The sequence below is a fragment of the Ischnura elegans genome, chromosome 1 (assembly GCF_921293095.1).
Source record: "Ischnura elegans chromosome 1, ioIscEleg1.1, whole genome shotgun sequence".
Taxonomy (NCBI): domain Eukaryota; kingdom Metazoa; phylum Arthropoda; class Insecta; order Odonata; family Coenagrionidae; genus Ischnura; species Ischnura elegans.
In genome coordinates, this window is record NC_060246.1 from 804,285 (window position 1) to 826,557 (window position 22,273).

General features: G+C 40.2%; 1 protein-coding gene across 9 annotated transcripts in view; it reads right to left on the reverse strand.

The window, feature by feature from the left end:
- LOC124154429 (Golgi reassembly-stacking protein 1-like) overlaps positions 1-22,273 on the reverse strand; it is an 85,580-nt gene that overhangs the window by 10,842 nt on the left and 52,465 nt on the right. For all 9 annotated transcript variants that reach the window (XM_046528148.1, XM_046528202.1, XM_046528174.1 and 6 more), the window contains one exon: positions 6,926-7,069. In XM_046528148.1, coding sequence (XP_046384104.1) covers positions 7,049-7,069 — 21 coding nt within the window. In that variant the 3' untranslated portion in view covers positions 6,926-7,048. The remainder of the gene's footprint in view (positions 1-6,925; positions 7,070-22,273) is intronic.

Sequence of the window (22,273 nt, forward strand, 5' to 3'; positions counted from 1 at the left end):
CAATTGTGCCCAGCGTCTCAGTGTGTCTTCTCCTGTGACTGGATACAAGTCGTTTGCTTTCAGCAGATTTTTTGCCTTCTTTTTATTATTATATATTTATTATAATTTTATTATAATATTTAATATTTTCTTTATTAATAGCGCAAATTTTAATAATTTTGACCTATGTATGATTGTATACGATTAAGGAAGACATAATATCTGATATTATTGCAAAATATTTTTTCCGCGTGGCGGTGTGTTATGATAAATTTTCTCAGCATTGAGTGTGTTAACACCTCTTGGTCCGGCATCCTTTAAACTAGACTAGCCATTGGGGCCGGTTACTTTTTGCATTTCTTCTGGGTAGGTAGGTTTTCAATATATGTTCAAACTATTATAACGTCGATAAAAAAGACATCAATAAGAAAAACTTTCACAAAAACAAACAGTAAAGCTACCTGAAGACGCACAAACCAGAACTAGGTCGAAATAGTTCCAAATAAATCCGTAGAGGTCAGCAGGAGACTACACTGCATGAAAACGTAAAAACACGTGATCGGCACATAAGCGCTGGCGGCGGAAACACGTAAAAACATGCGTGCGGACCATAATGTGTTAATCATAATTGCATCATGTTTAAACACCATTTCTAATCTAGGAGTGTAGCGTACATTGATAGAATAGAATTTTAAGAACAAATTCTATCAATCTGTGTGATTTTTAGAGACTTCAGGATCTAAAAGAGCTTCCTACTAATTCAAGTATTGAACTTTTCAATTTTATTTAGTCAATTTACTCAGAAGCAAAACAACAACAATGAACATGTTATTTATAGAAACAGTTGAAACATTTTCATCTCCAAAGTGTACAACCAAATCAGGGCATAACTACACACACAACCAAAGTGCCTGTACGTCGAAGAAATTTCACAACATTATCAGTTCTGATTGCGGCTAGTAAATGCTGGCCCACTCAAAATCACTGGCCCCTGGTCCTGGATCTGACTAGGCTGCTTGCTGGCAATATCAAAATTGCATCGTCTAGTTAGAAGCAGCTGCTGAAATGTGATTTCGTCTAATAGTGCACTTGGTTGTGCCTCCAAAGTGGACTGGAGTTCGTCTTCACTCACAGCTGACGTAAGCGACGAATTGAGCGTGTTTTGTGTCTATCCTTTGATGTACACTTCACGCAACACATGTATGCGAGTATTCTGCCCACACTGCAGGATGGGCAGTTTGACGGATGGAGGTTCACTATCGAGAGATTTTAGTGATAGGCACCATTTTTACATATCATTTGGAAATGAAAAGCACTACTGTCTTTTAAACCATTACATTTATGTGTTTGAATAAACAAGCACGCATTAGTGAATATGTACTTATTATTTGATAATTACAGAAAGCGAGCGCTATCGCATGATTTGTACCATGATCAGAGAGAAAATGATGTGATCTCTCTTAAGTCAATAGTCACTTAAAATGATTTGGATCGTTGGATACCTTTTTCCTTATTTACTGTTAGGTATAGGGATGAGTCGATTCCAAATGTCGATTCTCGATTCCACCGATTCTCGGGAACGGAATCGGAATGGAGAATCGATCGCCTAAAGTCGATTCCGATTCCATCAATTCCAGGAAGATAAATGTTTTGAGCATAGACTATAAGTTTGGGGCACAAAGGCTGCCACACACCTAAGCGGCCGCGGTGTCAGCCTTGCCCGCGCGGAGAATATGCCTGGCACGCGGGTGCTGCGACGAACATGCCTAAGAGGCCTCCGAAACATGAAAATGTCGGCAAGAGCGACAAACCGACGAACCCTGAAATGCCTCGTGTTTATAAGCTACTCTCAGAGAAAAAAATTGGAAAGCACGGGTTCGGGAAGCATTGCATGCGTTTTTCGTTCTTTCATCACCGCTGGTCATGGCAAATCAAATTATTACGATTATAAATCACATTCGGAGAATTCATCTGGACCACCAGTTTTAAAGTATAATATATCGATAGATATGTTTTTATTTTCAAATGTTATTTGAAGTCTGATGAAAATAAAAACGATCAGAGAACGGGTTTACCTGTGAAAAAAAAAGTTTCTTATAAATACGCGCTGAGAGCGGTTTTTTTATATAAGTAACTTTTTTTAGACTAACACACGTCTGCGTCAATAATAAAAAATAGACACATTCGCATTTGTATAGCCCAGTTTCATCAATGACACCCTTGAGGAAGTTGATACTAGCTAGGCATAAGCCGCCCCGGCCTCCGGGCAGACTCGACAGGTTGCGTTCGGCCGCCACCGTGCACCCGCTATGCTGCTCTGGTATGTATATGAACGCTACACTATTGTTTAGCCACCGCGGCCAAATGAGAATGTAGCCACCGCGGCTATTGTCTTTTCAGGGATGGTCGGATCGGATACCTCCGATCCAAATATCCGCGGATATTGTTCTTCATCGGATACAACGGATCCAAAGTCGCGGAAAACATCGGATCTGGATCCGAAATTTTAAATTAAAGCTTCAGTGAATGCAACGACCCATAATGGTGGAAAGAGTTCCGATTCTCTCTTCGAATGCGCCGTCGCATGCGATTCTTGTCCTATTCATGAACCGTTTTGTTCGAAAGCTCTCGCAGAGGTTACGAGTAGAATTTCAGCTGTGGCCAGGATTTTCAGCCAGAAAATAAAAAAGGAAAAATACGAATGGCATATAGTGTGACTCTTCCCAAGAGATTGAACAATCATCGGGTTAATCTCAGCACCGTAGCATAATAACCACGTCAAAAGTAACTACGTCGCAGATTTTAGAAAACCACCCTCGGCTGTCCATCAGCTCGTACCTCTTGTTTTTTTTTTCGTTTCCGAAATCACACGGACCATAAATCATTGTCTTTTCAGGAAAATATCAAATCACAAGAAAACAACTGAAGCGTGTTTAATCTCTACCTCGTCTCACCAACTGACCTTTTTTGGCCTACCTGCTTCAGTTCTCCGTTTCTAGATGACAAATGCTAGGAAAGTGACTTTCTGTGCCCGAAGATATCTCGATAGCTTCGACAATTGAATGAAATGCACGAGATTGAAAAAAAGAATTTGACCAAACGAGACGCATTCCTGACGATATTTCTGTTTTTTTTTTTCAGCTCTAATCGATTGCAACTCAGTTTTCTATCTACAATTCTACAATTACACTTTACTGATATGCAACATTGTCCAAACAGCACAATTTTCAAAGAAACAAGCGCAGCATTAACCCCTCAAACAATTAGAGACGGATTGGAAACGCCAACTACATACATCACATAGCGTGCCCGACTTCGCTTTGAAGGCAACGACGTCACTGAAGCAAGATCTGACTTGTTCGTCCTTGACTCCCTCATTTGTAGCCTCATTGTTTGAAATACGGAGGGAGCGCGCTCCTTCCTCTCCACCTCTCCTTTACGCGCTCCTTCCCAGTGGCGTATCCCGGGGGAGGGTCCGGACCCCTCCCCATCCCCGAAATATAAAAACACAATTATTGCCCTTCACAAAAGAAAACAAAATGTTGAAAACTCAGGAATTCGCAAAATTTTTCTTTAACAAAATAAGTTTTTTCGATTATAAAAAGTTTTAAAATTAGTTTACAACCTATTATTTAGTGCCCGGTTTTTTTTCTAAAATATTTCCCCCTGTTTTTGCCCCCCCCCCCCTCCGAACGAAATACCTGGCTACGAAACTGCTCCTTCCTCTCCACCTCTCCTTTACACGCTTCTGCTGCCCACCCCTCCCTCAAGCTGAGCGGTTGAGCACCTCGTCGCTCGTGACGTTAATGATACACCGATAAAAATGTCTTTCATTGTGTATAAACATTTCCATTGAGATATGGAGAACCAATGAATGCCGTGTGCGTGCACTGTGGTATAAATTGTCGCGAGGATGTGCTAAATCCACCTCACCATAGTGAAGCATTTCGGGTAAAACACAAGTCGGTTTGCAATGAGAAAATAAAATTCGGGGGAAACGTGAGTGAGGAAAATTTGAATTCAGTCGATGGCAGGGGGTCGCCAATCCAAAACCAGGGGGAAAATTTTTAAACAACAGGGTACATAGGAGAGGGTTTCAAACCAATTTTAACACCCTTCATAATAGAAAAAACTTCATTTTTCAAAGATTAATTTTTTTCATTTTTCATTTTTATAAATTCATGATTTTTAAATATTTTGTTTCCTTTTATGAAGGAAAGTAATTGTGTTTTTATATTTTGGGGGGTCCTCTTGCTATGCCACTGGTCACTGGTCAGTGGATCATCTAAGATTTTTCCTATTTTCATTTCCAAACCCAAGCATAACATTTTAGGTCCTGAGCATGTAGAGAAGTTTAAAAAAAACAACTTGAAAGCCTATACAAAAGATTTTTAATTTATAAAAATATTAAAATGTGTATGAAAATCTAAAAAGCATTCCATTAATTGTATGTACCCAGAATAAACTTGAATAATGACTTTGTTTAATGGCAGGAATTTGAAAATGCATTCGGAATCGAAAATATCAGATTCGAAAGATCAGGCTCCAAAAATCCTGGATCCGTCCATCCCTAGTTATTTTATTCTACTCCATTCTTAAATTTTAATGACAGTAATGCTACAGATAAATCAAAATCCCACCTGCTATAAGGAGTAAGAATCGATGGAATCAGAATCAAGAATCGGGAATCGATTTGAAGGAATCGGAATTGGAATCGGAATCGAAAAAAAGTGGAATCGACTCATCCCTAGTTAGGTATGCTCTCATACGGAACAATTTGGCCATAACTAATGGTTAATGTTAAAATTACAACATATTAAGGGTGTATGTATAAAAAAAGGTGAAACATTTATTGCTTAAAATTTCATTCCATACACGTAATCACGGCTGCATTAATGGTCTCTAGTTGTCTCGGTACGATTTGCGGAGGTAGTTAGGCCGTCTTTGGGGTGTCTCCTTGGTACGATAAGTGGAGGTTTTATGATATAAAGAGGTTCACTACAAAGAGGTTTTACTGTATTAAGTTAATTATATGGGCATAAACCATAAATCAAAATAATTACAACATCAGAATATGGTGTCAATGATAACACATGATTCATTTTCCATAGTTGTAAATATAGTGCCATTGTATATTCACACATTTACTACAAGCTAATGTGGTATCTGATAAAATTGAAATAGGTAGTATCTTTTTAACGTGAATAGATAATCAAGTTAATGTTATTAATGTATGCAAAATCTGACTTCATAATTCTCAATATTCTTGTTGCTACAGACCTTCAAAGTTCCCAAAAATTTCTAAATTCTTTAGCACTACAAGAATGCCCTGCAACTTTAATTTTAAGATTTCTCAGCATGGAGTTGAGAATCCACAAAATTGAAATGGAACGCAAATTAAATCGACAATCTCATTCACTATCATCTGTTCATTTTATCTCTGCGGGTCAGCTTTCGTGAGATCCCGGACACTATCGAAGGGCCTCGTTGAAGGGGAAGGGGTAGTACCGAGAGAGAGAGAGAGCAGGAGCAACCTTAGCATTGCCAAATGTACGTAGGCGCCCTAGTGTCCCACTGAAAAGGTGTGACTCTTACATGGCCACATGTATTTTGGGCCCGGCGGCGAAACAATGCATACAATGTATAGCTACTCATTTAGAGGGGATTGAGGATAATCCCATCTCAGAAGCCAGGATATTGTCCGCCAAACGCGAGACCACTGGTGAAGGGCATACATAAGCGTAACATTCTGATAAACGGGGATTGCAAGGGAATTCGTGAGGATGAGGATGCAATAAGAATGGAGAACAGTAGCACGACAGGTATTTAATTAAATAATTTATTTTGTAACTTATTGCTGGAGCGGTGTGGCTAATAAATCAACCTCTTCGTCTCCCCTCCCGTCAGTGTCTTAATTTTCGGAGTCACTTTCGGAGCCTTCAAAAAACACGCTCGGATATTACTCTTTTAAATCATAGGTATACAGAACTATATAGGTTGTAATACCCAAAAGTAAATACGGAGTTGAGGAAAAGGGTTAGGGTTTGGTAATAAAGGGATTGGAGAAGTACTGAGAGGGAGTAGGTGGAGGGAGGGAGTCGGTGCGGATGGGAATGCAACAGGTGGATAAAAAACTTTCGAAAAGGAGATGGAAAAGGATTGAAGTGGAAGAATAAGGAACAATAAGTTATATGTTGGATTTAAATGGAAGAATCGAAGAGCACCAAGAGAACGCGCGAGATATGGCCACACAGGTAGCAGACTCACGAAGTTGACACGACAGAGGTCTGAGAGCGACTGAAATTCCAAAGTGCTAGGCCACGCCTACTGTCTGCTGATTGGAAGAGGGAAAGTCACAAGTCGATAAACTTTCCCTCCTCTCACCCCAACTCGGTTAAGCCACACCAGCTCACCCGCATAGATAAAGTGAACAGACCTTAGTAATCTAGAGCTTGGATAATAAATTGTACTGAGAAAAAGATACTAAGTGATACATGGGTTTTTCTAAAACTGTGACAAATAGTTTACTGGCACCACTTAAACGTTTTGTTTATTGGACGTCACCCTTATTTGTTCCAACAACGCGTAGGCGACCCAACATATTCACAATCTGCAGTCTGACGTTAAAACGGCAATATTTTTGCCAAATTTGCATTTAAGCCCCAGCATAGACCAATTTTCTATCCACTTCCTCAGTGTGTCATCAGTGGATACCGTGCTGTGACGTCATGCACAAGCACTCATGATGAAATTGTGTTTTCAGGCAGCTGATGAAGAGGTATTTCAAAAGACTCATACCTCAGTCATATAAAACGTCATTCATCCATAAAATTTCCATTGAATACAATAGAGTTCTTTCTCTAGTACTTTAACAAAATCATGCATGTTCCCCATTAGAAGATTCTCCCGGTCGTTGAACCCCCTGTTCCACGACGAATGCACTTACCGCTAACTCCTTGGCTCCCGTCGTCTGCCAGACCACACTCCAATGAGTGGTCACCTGTAAGGTCATTGCCAAGGAACTCCTGTCTTCACTCGACTGCCACTGTTTGGTTGAAGCAACGACTTCTCAACCTGCAGCCATGACAACCTAGAAAACAATAAGGACATTCTCATTTTAGAGAAACTGGGCCAAAAACATCCCCACCAGCCAAAAACACTCATTTTCTGATTGTACGTCTTCAAGAGATGTCGTAAATATAGTACAGTGTGTCCTCATTTAACGTCGTCCTGTTGAACGTTGTTTCACGATAACGTTGTCCAAAAATTGAAACCCTTCATCATTCAACGTTGTTGTTGCTCCACGATAACGTTGCTCAAATTTTACGCGACGAAAAAAAATTGAATGGCAAATAGGACGCAAGCGCATCTGATGTAAAGTAAATACTACTACATCCATGTCTCGTACAGTGAAATTTCGATTAGCTCAATTTCGATACAGCGCAAATTCGTTCCTCAGGGAAACATTGCAACGCAGTGTAGCCTAATCAAAAATCTTAAACGCTCTCGTGATAAAACGTGAACTTGCGCTAAGTACACACGAAATTTCTATCATTTTACGCATATTAATATTATTGCTTGCCTCAAATCCGCTTTTTTGTTTATATATTAATCGAAATCCATTGCTGTGCAATGGCCAAAAGTATCACTCGTCATTGGGTCCAGATAGCCGGCCTACCGAAGTAATTTATCTCGTCTCCTTCACAGAATGATGATAAATAATTTAGATTGTTAATTAAGCGTGGGGATACTGGAAATGAGTTTTTTTTCGGCAATACGGTTTGAGACGTATTTTTGCCTTCATAGGTTATCGGGCGATTTACTTCCAGGTAGAGGGTCTATACTAAAGCCTTCAAGGTCATCTATGAGAAATGGAGTGGTGGCCGAGTTGCGTATGTTTAGCATCAACACATAAAAGGGTCCGCTATAGTCTCTCAAACACAACAGCTTCATTCCCTCCCAGCAGTCCTAGGTCCTCTGCATCTCAGGAATACAGTTCAGCAGTGGAAGACGATTTTGATAGAGCCATACAGAGTAAAAACCAAGAGAAAATGGCAAAAAATAGGAATGTGGGTAGAAAAATCAAGAATTTATCAAGAAAAACCATAAACCTAGAAGAGAAATTGAAAGAGGTCAATTGCTTTGAAAATGGAGAGCGTCAAAGCGATATTGTGAGGAAGTTTAAACGCACGATCTCTGAATAAAGACGAAGTTAAAACATCAGTGACCTCAGCCGCACCAACTTCAACCAAGCGGTCTACACATACGGAGAGTTCATAGTGGTTCTGTACAAAAAGATGAGGGTGGTAATCGCTCCGAGGCATTTAGTGGTTACAAGCTCCGGTTGGTTCCAGAATTTTAAATGGCGAGCAGGTATTTTCAGTGCGGCGATATCAGGTGAATCTGCAAGTGCTGATAGCGCAGTCACCGCAACATTTTCTGATGAACTCCAAGCTGTGAGTGAAAGTGGCTCCTTTCCCCCTCAACTAGTTTTTAGTTCTGACGAGACGATATTCTTTTGGAAAATAATGCATTCTCGTTCATTCATTTTCAGGGAAGGAAAACCTGGGTCAGGTTTCGAGGCATTTAAAGACCATTTCACCTGGCTGCTAATGACTCGAAGGACTTCAAATTAAAATGATTTATCATTCATAAACACCACTAGCTATGAAATGGCATTCAAAGTAGCATTTTCCTGTCATTTCGATGAGCGACAAAAGGGCCTGAGTGACACATTAGTTTTTTTAGACTGGTTTGAAAAATCATCAACTGCCAGCAATGCATTACGAACCCCTTGAAATAGCAGACGTTAGCCCACCAGCACGACATGGGGGAATTTCAAAAGCTCGTACGAATTTATTTCAACGCGAATAAAAGTCTTTGAATGCGGGCATACTATCTTTAAAGATATTTTAAACTATAAACATTTGCATAAATAATGTTTTCTAAGGCTATTTATGGGAATATATATGGTTTAGAGGGTGTAAGATACCCAACACCCATGCTCCCAGGAACGCATCCCTTATTTCCAATGTTAAAACGCTCTCATAAAACGCAAATTTGTATAGCGCAAAGACCCCAAGGAACGCATCCCTTGCGCTATACGAGACCCAAGTGTATTCGAATTTTAAATACACAGCACAGATTGTCTGTAATTCTCTTCATCTCTAATGACAATGGTTGGGTCTTTAATGAAATTTTGCACATTTTGTTGGTTTAATGCTTTAATAATATTTTTATGAAAACTTATCGAGCAAGCACTGAAATTGTAAAATGCCGATGACTCCACAAGAACAACACTAAGAAGAATTTACGCATGCATTCAAATGCACGCGACGTTGGCTTTTCCCAGAGTGACACTCGGGTCACGAGATGGACATTACACGGGGGGCAGCTTCTTGGAGGGCAAATGCAAGGGGAGTCTAGCGCTGTGTGTCCTATGGAGAGAATGTACCTCTGCGCTCTGTGAATTAAAGGTGTGAAACCAGACGTCCGCCTTGTCACCTCAGTCTGCCTTCTCCAGACCCTTTCTCATGAGCTAGCACTTGCATCGTATTCGATATTCGAATTCGAGAAAAATGCTCTTCAACCCATCCCTAGACTTTAATACGTCCCTATAAATGTACAGTACAATCTTCACAATCTGCCCTCGCAATAATCCGGCATGCAGGGCTTCCTTCCTTTCCTTGCGCAACTATAATTTCATCAGTTTTAAATAAAATATAATTTGGCAAGAATTTGTTTTATTAGTATGTGCGTAGGAGCTCATAATAGGGAAGTTTCCTTCATCAAAGAAAACTAAATGCATTGACCATGATTCCTTACCCACCATTAATGAATTCAGAATATACAAATTATTTGGTTTTAGAAATCCCAGTTCAGACGAATGGCAATGGTCAATTTTATCCTCATTTGAAAAAGGCCAGATTGGCGCCCATGCAATACCACTCCACGTGACGTCACAGGGACCTTGTTTCTATACGATTAGATAAGAATTTTGCATCGTCTGAGATTACCAATGCATGCATGAGGCACAGAGCTCAGGGAAACATCTCTTAATAATCACCCATTAAAAAGTGGCTAAGGTCGGAAAGTTTTATTCGTTTGATCTTAGACCATTTAAGTAAGTAGACCTGCCGTTCGGACGGAACGCTGTGGCCAACATCGCACCGCGGGGAAGTGAGTGGGATGAGGGATCGTGACGTCACGGTTCGGACTGCGGACGATATTCCGTATGCGCACTTGAGATATTTTAACGCTCATACGCTGCAAAGTCGCTGAAAAGTGACGATATTGGGCACGCAAAATGATTATACACTTAATAAACATATTTTTACGATGAACTAAGGCATTTTATAGCCTTGACTCAGCGCAAAAAGCTAAATAAATCAAGACGAAGCGATCGCATTAAATATATTTATTAAGAATGTAATTTTAATAACTTTGCATGGAGCAATATTCATGAAAACTGGCACACTTATGGGGAAAAGGCCTAAGTTTTTTTGAGTGTAAGCAATATTTTACAATTTTGACCTTTTGACCTCACAATGTGGGTCCAAACTTGAATTTGCCCTATGGGGTTTAAATGTTTAAAAAGTCGAGATAGAATGTCTGAATTTCATTGACCGAGATGTCAATTCTTAGGTTTTTGGACCAGAGAAACCCGAAAATAACACTTTTATTTACGAAAATTTAACCGTTGACCGTCAAAGTCATAAGGGAGGCAAAAAGAGTAGCATACCAACAAAGGTGTCGATCCATGGATTTTATAGGGCACCCAAGTCAATGGTATTGTCCAAATACCCATATTATTCACTAATCGACCTCCAAGGTTAATACGGAGGTCAAAGACCATAGAGGTAAACGTCTGGCCATCGTGACACCCAGGTTTCGAACCATATGTTTAGAAGGGTGCCAAAGTCGATTTTTCAGTTAATAGATCCGTATTGTTATTTTTTTTGACCACCGAGGTCTCAAAGGTCATAGAGTTAAATGTCTGGCCATCATGACAACCAACGTGTCAAACCATAGGTTTTGAAGGGTGCCAAAGTCGGTTACGCAGTTCATTCATCCGTACAACAATTTATTTTGACCACCGAAAGTCGTAATGTGGGTCAAAGGTCATAGAGATTTTAGCCGACCGCTTTGACTTTCTGACCGCTTTTGATTCAGATATTTTAAACTTCATTCACTACTAAGATTAATATTTTATCACCCTCAATAACTTCAATAGCATTTTTAAAAAAGGTGATTGATTGGTTTTAAACTCTAGCTAAATTTGAGGATTCTTTTTCAAAACTCTCTTCTACAACTGTAGGGCATTAAGCCTGATATAGAAAGTAGGAATTCATAGTGTGGTATAATTTAAAAATTCTATCTACAGCTGACGAAAGAGGTAACTAGTGCGTTTTACAGTAACCAAGTATATTCTTATATATGCGACTTCCGCAGTTTCACAAAATTCTTTCAGTATTTGAAGACGCACAGTGTAATGTAAAAATAGAAATATATTTTAATGACAATATTTTTCATATCTATATCTATAACAGCAGCTGTTTGAAAGGCGTTATGTATCATGTGCGCTGCAAAACCGATTGTACATGCCTTTGATCTGAAGGAATGACTATTAAAAATAGCATGGGAAGACATCCTACTGCTAATGCTAGTTTCTTTTCTTCGTCTCCATAAATTGTTTTTACTAAAAATTTCTGTATTTTGGAGGAAGATGCAGCAGTATTTAAATATCTTTTATGCTCTTGCGTCTCCAAGTTCTTCGAAATATTATACTGCCGTGAAAAATAGAAAATTATCCGTTACATTTCACACATTGGACAGAGTAATTGCTTCTGGATTTTTTAATAAAATGCGATTTATTTCTTAGATGATCGTTGAATCTGCATCTTCTTTTCTTACGTATTGTGACAAGAATAAAAAAATTAAATTATGTCGTAAATTGTTTAAAAAAATTTAATTGAAAACTCTGTAAGTACATACGTACAACATTACATGAAAATATTTAATAAGTTATTCAATACACCCATGTCTCGTATAGCGCAAGGGATGCGTTCCTTGGGGTCTTTGCGCTATACGAATTTGCGTTATACGAGAGCGTTTTAACATAGGGAAGATACGGATGCGTTCCAGGTAGCGTGGGTCTTGGGTATTGAATTTCCTCTAAAACATCTATATTCCCGTAAAAAGCCTTAGAAAACATTATTTCTATAAATATTTATAGTTCAAAACATCTTCAAAGATAGTATTCACGCATTCAAAGACTTTTATTCACGTTAAAAAAAATTCTTACGTGCTTTCGAAATTCCATCCTGTCGTGCGGGTGGTCTAACATCTGCTATCTCAGGGGATCGTAATGCGTTGCCGGCAGTTGACGATTTTTCAAACTAGTCTAAAAACAACTATTGTGTCACCCAGGCCCTTTTGTCGCTCATCGAAATGACAGGAGAATGCTACTTTAAATGCCATTCCATAGCTAGCGGAGTTTATGAATGATAAATCATTTTAATTTGAAGTCCTCCGAGTCACTAGCAGCTACGTGAAACAGTTTTCAAATGCCTTGAAACCTGACCCAGGTTTTCCTTCCCTGAAAATGAATGAACGAGAATGCATTCTTTTCCACTAGAATATCGTCTCGTCAACACTAAAAACTAGTTGAGGGGGAAAGGAGCCACTTTCAATAACAGCTTGGAGTTCATCAGAAAATGTTGTGGTGGCTGCGCTATCAACACTTGCAGATTCACCTGATATCGCCGCACTGAAAATACCTGCTTGCCGTTTAAATTCTGGAACCAACCGGAGCTTTCACTAAATGTCTCGGAGCGATTACCACTCTCGTCTTTTTGTACTGATTCACCATAAACTTTCCGTATGTGTAGACCGCTTGGTTGAAGTTGGTGCGGCTGAGGTCACTGATGTTTTAACTTCGTCTTTATTCAGAATAAGGCATCGTGCGTTTAAACTTCCGCGCAATATCGCTTTGACGCTCTCCAGTTTCAGAGCAATTGACCTCTTTCCATTCCTCTTCTAGGTTTATAGTTTTTCTTGATAAATTCTTGATTTTTCTACACGCATTCCTATTTTTTGCCATATTCTCTTGGTTTTTACTCTGTATGGCTCTATCTAAATCACCTTCCACTGCTGAACTGTATTCCTGAGACGCACAAGGCCTACGACTGCGGGGAGGGAACGAAGCCATTGTGTTTGAGACACTATAGCGGACCCTTTTATGTGTTGATGCTATTCATGCGCAACTCGGCCACCGCTCCATTTCTACCCCGTGAATACCGATGACCTTGAAGGCTTTAGCTTAGACCCTTCACCTGGAAGTCAACCGCCCGATAACCTATGACGGAAAAAATACGTCTCAAACCGTATTGCTGAAAAAAAATCATTTCCACTAGCCCCTCGCATAATTAACGATCTAAATTATTTATTATCATTCTGTTAAGGAGACGGGATAAATTACTTCGGTAGGCCGGCTATCTAGACCCAATGACGAGTAATACTTTTGGCCATTGCACAGCAATGGATTTCGATTAATATATAAACAAAAAAGAAGATTTGAGGCAAGCAATAATATTAATATGCGTAAAATGATAGAAATTTCGTGTGTACTTAGCGCAAGTTCACGTTTTATCATGAGAGCGTTTAAGATTTTGATTAGGCTACACTGCGTTGCAATGTTTCCCCGTGAATTTGAGCTATATCGAAATTGCGCTAATCGAAATTGCGCTATACGAGACATGGGTGTATATTAAATATAATTGATTGTTATAAAGCAAATTTATCTTTAAAATTATTTTAATCCAATCCTCTCTTTCTTTCTTATTATAAATATGTTAATAGGTATTATTTATCCCCAGAATTTTCCGTAGCGTACGTAAATCGTAGGTGTCACTTGCAAAGCCGGCGACCTTTTTCCACCATCGCAAAATATATATAACACGAGAGCTGTCTGCTAGGTAAAAAATTATGCATTTATGAAATAACTAAATTACTTACCTAAATAATATGAATGCTGATTTGTTGACATCCCTTTTTAGTAGCGCTAGCGTGCAGTTCAATTTGCGTCGCATAATTGACCGTTTAAAAATTACTATATGCGAAGGCGTTGCCGCGTTACTTCGTGGACGACCGGCAAATTCTTTACACCATGACCCTTTTCCTCTCTAAAATTCCCCCGTTTACAACTTTTGTGCAAGATTTCATGTTTTTATAACGATTTTCCGAATGATGCTAGATCGCTAACGAGATAAGAAAAAATCTGCGGAAGTTTACAAAGGGCTTTGTCTTCATTTTACTGCCACAATATTTTTTCGTCGCTGCCAATGACGAAAAATGCCACTGTTCATTAATTGTAAATTCACCAATCCAATCATGGCTGAGAGAATACTTCTCGTACATAACGCAATATATATTAGTACTTTTAATTGAAAAATCGTGAAGAAAATGGTCAAAATACCGCAGTGATACAGTGAATCCCCATTCGTTGCCATGCACTACGACGATGAGCGTCACAACCGTTACGTCACGCCCCTTTAAAAGTGGGTGGGGAAGGAAGGGAACGGAGGGGAGATGTTGGCCACACGGCGAGACATAGGTAGGGGTGGGGAATGGCGGGTCTAGTTCTTCTATGGTCTAAGCGTTTGATAAGGTATTAATAATCCTTATTTAAGCCAAGGGCTACCTGCTAGTAGGGTACTCTGCTACCTGCTAGCATCCTGCGTCGTATCAGCACTCAGAGCCTCGCCTCAAGGTCATCTCACTAGCGGCAGCGGGAAGCAGAACGACACCACATGGAGTTTTCCCAGCATTCATACTTAACCGTCGCGTTTTCACTTTTCATTTAATCACAAGAAATAGATATCCTCATATAAAAATCTAAAAGCCTGAAATATGTGCACCAGGAGTAATAATCTTTTGATTTAGGCATTTAAAAAAAATAATAGGTAAACACCCTATTAGCATGAAGTTCTTCGTAAGTCACAGCGGTGTTCATTCAGTTATCGAAATTTCCTCTTTCAGTACTATTTGAAAGAGGAAATTTTGATAAACTGCGGCGGTAATAGAGGCATAAGAGGGAGTAGAAAGAGTTCCGATCCTCTCTTAGCATACGCCATTGCTCTACTTTGCTTGTCATACGAACAATTTTATTTAAATGCTCTCGCAGGAGTATTGCAATAGAATTGCAGCCGTGGAAAATTTTAAGGCAAAACACGTCAGGCACATAGCATGAACCTTCCCAAGAGATTGGACAACAATCAGGGCAATCTGAGCGCCGTAGGATAATAACCACGTCATAGATTTAACGGAGCCACACTCGGCCCTCCATCAGCCAATGCCTCTGACGTTTTTTTTTCCTTTCCGATACCCCACAGGAAAATAGGAAAACATCAAGTTACAGGGGAACAACGGAAACGTGTTTCATCCCTACCCCGTCTCAGCAACTGACCTTGATCGATCTCCCAGTTTCTGGAGGCCAAATGCAAGGGGAGTCATCTACTGAGCCTGAGGATATCTCGATAGCTTTCAATAATTGCAAGACACGCACGAGGTACAAAAAAAGAAAGAAATCTAACGCGACGCATATCTGACAGAATTTAAGTTTTTTAAGCTCTCATTGTTTGACACAAAGATTTATAGTTACAACAAGGCTACTAATATTCAAAATAGTCCAAACAGCACACTTTCGGAAGAAGCAAGAGTAGCATAAGCGCATTCAAACAAGACAAGACAGACTGGTTACTTCAGGCAATGCAAACTGCGTACATCACATTGCTGCGCCTTCGCCCCTTCGCTTTGTAGGCAACAACGTCACATGCAATATCGGACGTGTTTGTCCCTTGCTCCTTCGCTCGTAGCTTCGAGGACGGTGGGATCGCGCTCCTTCCCCTCGACCTCTCCTTCAGTGCTCTTCACTTATAAGCATTTCTGATTTCTTATATCCACAATTTAGTCCAACAATGAGCACACCCTTCGAATTTTTTAAAGCGCAGATTTTGACACCAATGTAATTTTCAGTTGCAAAAATCCTCATATTAGCATCTGAAGATGATTTTTGAAAAATCACGTGCTCAGCGTAATGGAAATTGCTCAGCAAGACAGATCTTGACTACTAATCAGGTATGTCCTTCAAAACTATGCGTTTCTCTACGTTTGATAAGCGATTACTATATGCCGTATAAATGCCGTGGGATGCTTACTCGTGACAATAAATTTAGCGCGTGCTCCGGAGCGAAAAACCCCCGCGCGATCTTTTCAATGCCCACCTCTGAGATACCGACGTGACCGCGCAATGCTTACAAGAAAAGCAAACAGGAGCATTTTAAAAATACGTCACTAAGGGATAAACTCCCCTGCCTGCCGCTTGCTTTTGACCTAGGATTTCAGATGACTGACTCACACTGAAAACCAAGCCCACTCAGTTCCCCTTGGACTTGCGACCGGTGAAAGGGGAGGGGGGAAGATAAGAAGTTTGTGTAAGAGGTGCACCCTCATTTTCGGCAGCAATTTCTGGGAAAAAAGGTGCGCCTCTTACACGCGCTTATACGGTAACTCAAGTCCTCGTGTCCTGTCGTGCTGCCCCTTCAAGTGGACTTTTTTCTGGTGTGTGCCATACCGAAAAGAGTCTTATAATCTGTAAAAGACTGCAATAATTACTTTTCTAAAAATGGAAAGGAGAGCTATTAGAAAAAGAAATCCAAGACATTTGATAAACAAAGCGACTCAATTTCAACAGAGTGTGGGCGGGAGTTCTCCAGACGAATGACATGTGACTAGAGGTCCGTGAATTTCGCGAGATGCGATATCGCGAAATAACATGAAATGATACAAAATCGGTAAATGAAAACAAAATTTCGCATTCTTTGCAATGTTAAGTGGATTAGCGAAAAATATCACATCTAATGAGTCACAGTCCATTAAAGCCTAAACCTTCATTGTTTAATGCTGCCGACGTTCACTTGCTTCATCTCATTACGATTCCAAGGTCAACTGGCTCGTTAAGCCTCGCGCATAACGCATCCGCGTATTATCGCGCACCGTAGTGATTTCTCCACCAGAATTTGCCGTTCAATTTATCACAGCCTCTCTCTTCGATTTCGTTTAGTCAGAAAGCAGCCTCAATGTGGCACTGCCTGTATTTCACGCCGTAGAGGGCACACCACCGGGCCGAATTGAAATGGGCTCCGTGGTGACCATGGTGGCCATCAACAGCGCCATGCCATCAACTGCGTGATTCGATTCGTTTAAAGATATCCATTGACAAGTATGGTTATTTGAAAGCACGAAGCGCTAGCAATGGAGGAAGGGAAGGAAGGAACAGAAAGGATAGGAGGAGAGGGGGGTCTCCTTACTAGCGGATGGATCGTCGCATATTCGGCTCTGCACTGAACTACAATGCAAAAGAAATCATTTCGGCATTGGCCAAATGTAATATCTAATTCTTCTGGAGAGAAAGTGTCTCAATCTAGATGTTGCAGGATCAATTAATGGGAAATAACTTTTCAAGTTTCTTTGAATCCGATTATGTTTTATTACGTGTGATTCTTTCACTGCCTTTCCCGACTGATTGGCAACAGCTGTAATCAAAACTAAGCGATTTTGTTGTATCTAGCAGCTGTCCTACCTTCCCTCAACACCTGAGTGAGGGGTATCGAAAGGGAACCCACGTCATGAAACATTTCGGCCATTTGTAAGTTGTACAGTTCTATGGTTATACTGTAGCTACCCAGCACTCAGTTTGAAAACACCTTTGTGAGTGGTTGTGTTTTGAGGTTACTGTTTTTTTATCGTAGTTCCAGCTTTAAATATTGAACGAAGGATGGGAATTTTAAAATGCCAAACGCAAGTGATACTGTTCCTAACAGAGCAAGCGAATTCAGCTCATTAGGATTTAATGTGAAAGACAGAGTATTACTGTGCAAAGTTTGCGATAAAAGATTATAATTTGCAAGATGTGACACTTTGTTAAAGCACATCAGTAGCGATATACAAAAGCGAGCAAAAAAAAGGGGACACCTGCAAAACAACAGCTATCATTTGAACACACAGTCACTCAGTCAAAGAAAGCAAAGGAGGAGCTTGTTGTTGCTACTACAGAAGCATTTTTAAAGGCTTTATTTAGTGTAGAGAAACTTGACAATACAAAAATTCTGGAATGGCTCACGAAGTATACATATAAGAGGTAGAGGGATTTGCCGTTTGCCGATCGTATTCACCAAGACTACATATTTGAATAAGTACTCATGAAATGTGTATCGTAAAATAACAAAATGCCTATAATGTGGGAAAATTGTGGCATTTTAATAAAACCGCCAACATTTTCTATAACACCGAAATCACATGGTTTTAAAATGAATTTTAGCAAAAAATAAAACCACTTCCACGGACCTCTACATATGACCTTGAGTACAGGGGCACAGCAAGGAATTAAGGCCAGGGGAGGGGGGGATTTACGTGCAACTAATACCGGGGTGTGTGGGGGTTATAGAATACCCACCAGGATAAGCGGTAGGTGCGAGATAAACAAATTGCGGAATTTTGTTCATTTTGTGGTGCTCAGGGGGGGGTCAGGAAGGCTGACAATTTATTTAATTTATTTGGACGGCATCTACGTCCAAAACTAGTGTAAGAGATGGTGGAGATGTGTGCAATAAATTTCTTTGAAGTATTTGCACTTTCTCTTTTATCATGTCTTTACGGAACTTACTTTCTGAACATTCATCGCAGGGGTGCAGATAGGAATTAAGGCTGATGGGGGTTTAGGTGCAACTAATACCGGGGTGAGTGGGGGTTGTAGAACCACCAGGATAAGCGGTAGGTGCGAGGTTAATAAATTGCAGAATTTCAAAGATGTATGGTTCAAAATGGTGAGTTTTACAGCTTTCTGAGGGATATTATATTTTATTGATCCTTATACTATTCTATTAGTAATATAGAATATCTTGTTTATACATAGTAATATCCTTTCCCTTGGGCTACAACCTAGTCGCGGTGGAAAGGCTTGCACGTTCCTATGACCCCTAGAAGTGCACTGGCAGGATTAATTCTAAATTATTCCCAGTAGGGCCACCCATGCCAGATAGGTCGAATGGTAGGAGCCAGATGAAAGGTAGTCCACGTGATGCTGTGACGTGAAAAACACTGTTGGAATGGAAGTGGCAATCCCCATCAACTATCTCTTCCCTGAAAACATGGAGTACAACCAAATGAGTCACGGAATCTCATCGTCCGGGACCCATCCGCAAAGGGCAGGTGTCCGGCACGGCAGCGAGGTCGGCTTCGTCAACATGCGAAATCCTTGCAGAGACTTATCATCATCAGCAGCAATGAAGAGAGAAGAAAAGACGACCAAGAAGAAGATGGAGAAGAAGAAGTCGGCTATAAATGCAGGGACGTGGAATGTGAGGACAATGATGAGGGCGGGGAAGTTAGAAAATATCAAAAGAGAAATGGATAAAGGGAGGATAGATATCTTAGGATTATGCGAGGTGAGGTGGAGGGATGGGGGGGACTATTGGAGTGATGGGTATAGGCTATATATAGTGGATGGGAGCAAGGGGTATCTTTAGTATTAAACGGGAAGATGGGTAAGCGTGCGGTAGGTATAGACCAGGTAAGCGAAAGGATTCTGGTGGTAGAAATTGAGGCACGGCCCACCAACCTTGTGGTGGTCCAGGTTTACATGCCCACTAGCAATCATAGGGAGGAAGAAGTAGACGAGGTGTATGAACAGCTCGAGGAAATAATTAGAGACACACCGGGTAAGAAAAATCTGGTAGTGATGGGGGACTGGAACGCTTCAGTCGGGGAAGGGAGAGATGGAAATGAAATAGCAGAATTTAGCAGGAGAAACAAATTATTCATCACAAACACGTGGTTCAATCATCATAAAGGGCGAAGAAACACATGGAAAAGTCCAGGGGATGTGGGGAGATATCAAATAGACTACATTATGGTAAGACAGAGGTTTAGGAACAGTGTGAAAAACTCGCGCAGCTTCCCAGCAGCTGATGCGGATTCAGACCACAACCTAGTGCTCATGAAGCACAACGTAAGATTCAAAAGACTTAAGAAAGTTAGGAAGGCAAAGAAATGGAATTTAGAAGCGCTGAAGGGGAGTATGAGGAGAGAATAACAGGAACTAGTGGACATTAGTATATGGGAGATTGAAAGTACGAAGACTGTTGAGGAAAGAAGGGATAATATTAAAACGGGAATAATCAAAGCGGCTGAGAAGTCAATTGGTTACGTTGACAGTAGAAGGATAAAGAAGCCGTGGATAACGGAGAACATGATAAGGGAAATGGAGGAGAGGAGGAAGTGGAAGAACGCGGACACAGAACAGGCCAAAAGAATGCATAGGGAACTAAATACAGTGGAACCTCGATCTGTCGTTTTTCAGGGGGATGGATGAAAAAAAGATGAATGCGGGAAAACGATCGATGCAGGATTGTTATTCCGGGTTGCCTATGTCCCAGGATCCGCTGGATTTTTGCGAATTATGATATTCATTAATGGATTCAAACGAGATTTTAGCTGATTACAGGAATATTATTACTTTATCGAAACACTTAGGTCATTTTGTTGATTCGACTTATCTCTCTTTCAAATATCCTAAAGGAACGAGCCGCCTTGCTAAAAAATGTTTGCACTCCACTCGGAATTTTCACTGCTATTATGCATTTCTGTCTGATGTAAAAATTCTTATCCATCAAATGCCATTTCCAGTACACGTATTTATGAGAGAAATTTGCATGCGTGCCTCAAACAACTGATTTTGCCATCGCAGTGATTGGTTATGAGATGGATCAAGAAGGCCATTAATAGTTTATTATTTGAAATCTTCCTTTGAAGCAATTAAATTTTTAATATGATTGAGGCAATGTGGCGTTAATCGTTTGCGGCACGCCCACCTGATCCTCGGCTTCATCCCACCTCTTGTTTTCACCAGGGATCTTGCTCTACCCCCACCCCTGCCGTCATGTACTAGCGGACATACTGAGGCGTACTGTAATATTCACACATATCTAGCCCGGATTCTTTTCTTCATCATCAATTATTTTCAGTACATCTTTTAAAGTTCTCACTTATGTCTTCGGAAGGGCCATGGTCCGAAGACAAATAAGAATAAAACTAATGAAACTGAAACCTGACTCCATTGAACCCACACGGAAAACACTTGCTAGTTTTAAGTCAATCCACCCCGGAAAGTACGGAACCACTCGTACGAGGTGAAGTTCGGCACTGATACTATCGCGTGCGGCATCGGCAGAGCTTACTGCAGAGGGTGAAGCATGACCATATGACTGCGCAATGAAATTTTTTATCCGATAGAGAAGGCAACTTACCCACTCATTTCTAACAATAAGTAGCGTAGCTCTAAATGAGCAGATGAATTCAGATTGCTAGTAGCGAGAAACAAAATATCCTGAGAATATTTCGCTTCCTTAGCACCTCAGACAAGTGAGACTTGTAGCATAACTCGTAAATTGTAACCAGATCCTGTAACCCTGTTTTCGAAAAAAATCCGCATCAACTGCCATGAAGCTCACTATCAGCTGCAAGGATATCGATATTTGCCGGAAATCACCATCATATTATTCCAACTATTTCCTTGCTTAAAATGGTTAAATAACGTTAGAAATAAGTCGTGTTTGGTATGAATCTTTCTTGAATTACGTGCACATCACTAATATCTCAATTTAATAAAAGTATAATACCAATTGCTGAAATTCATTTTTACACACCTTTCGGGCTAATCGGTGATTCATGCAGCAGTTGACCTCCAGAGGTGGGGATCTTTGAAGCGAGTCAGCTAAAAAAAAGTCAGCAGTCGAGAAAGGGGGAGGCGTGAAAAAGGTTTCTTTTGTTCTCGAGTAACTTGATACAGTAAACTCTTGATTTTACGAAGTCAGTGGGACCGGAAAATTGGCGCTTCGTAAAATCGAGTTTCGTAATTTCAAACCTTTTTCATAAGTCACGAAAAAATGTTCGCTTTTGTTTCTTCCGCCCTTTTTTGTCTTTAGTGGTCTTATTTAAATGTTTTCGGCAGTTATTCTCGATATTATTCCTAGTAAAGTCATTTTGTTATCGATATATGCTGTGAAAGATCGTTAAATAATTATACCACCATAAAATTCCCATTTCTCGTTCATACTTCAACATCAACGATCGCTTAAGAAATTCCCGACCAGTTTAGAAAACGTAATCAAATATTGAATTGCAAAGTTTATTATAAGAATTTAATGTTATAAATTTGTGGTTAGGAGCGAATAAC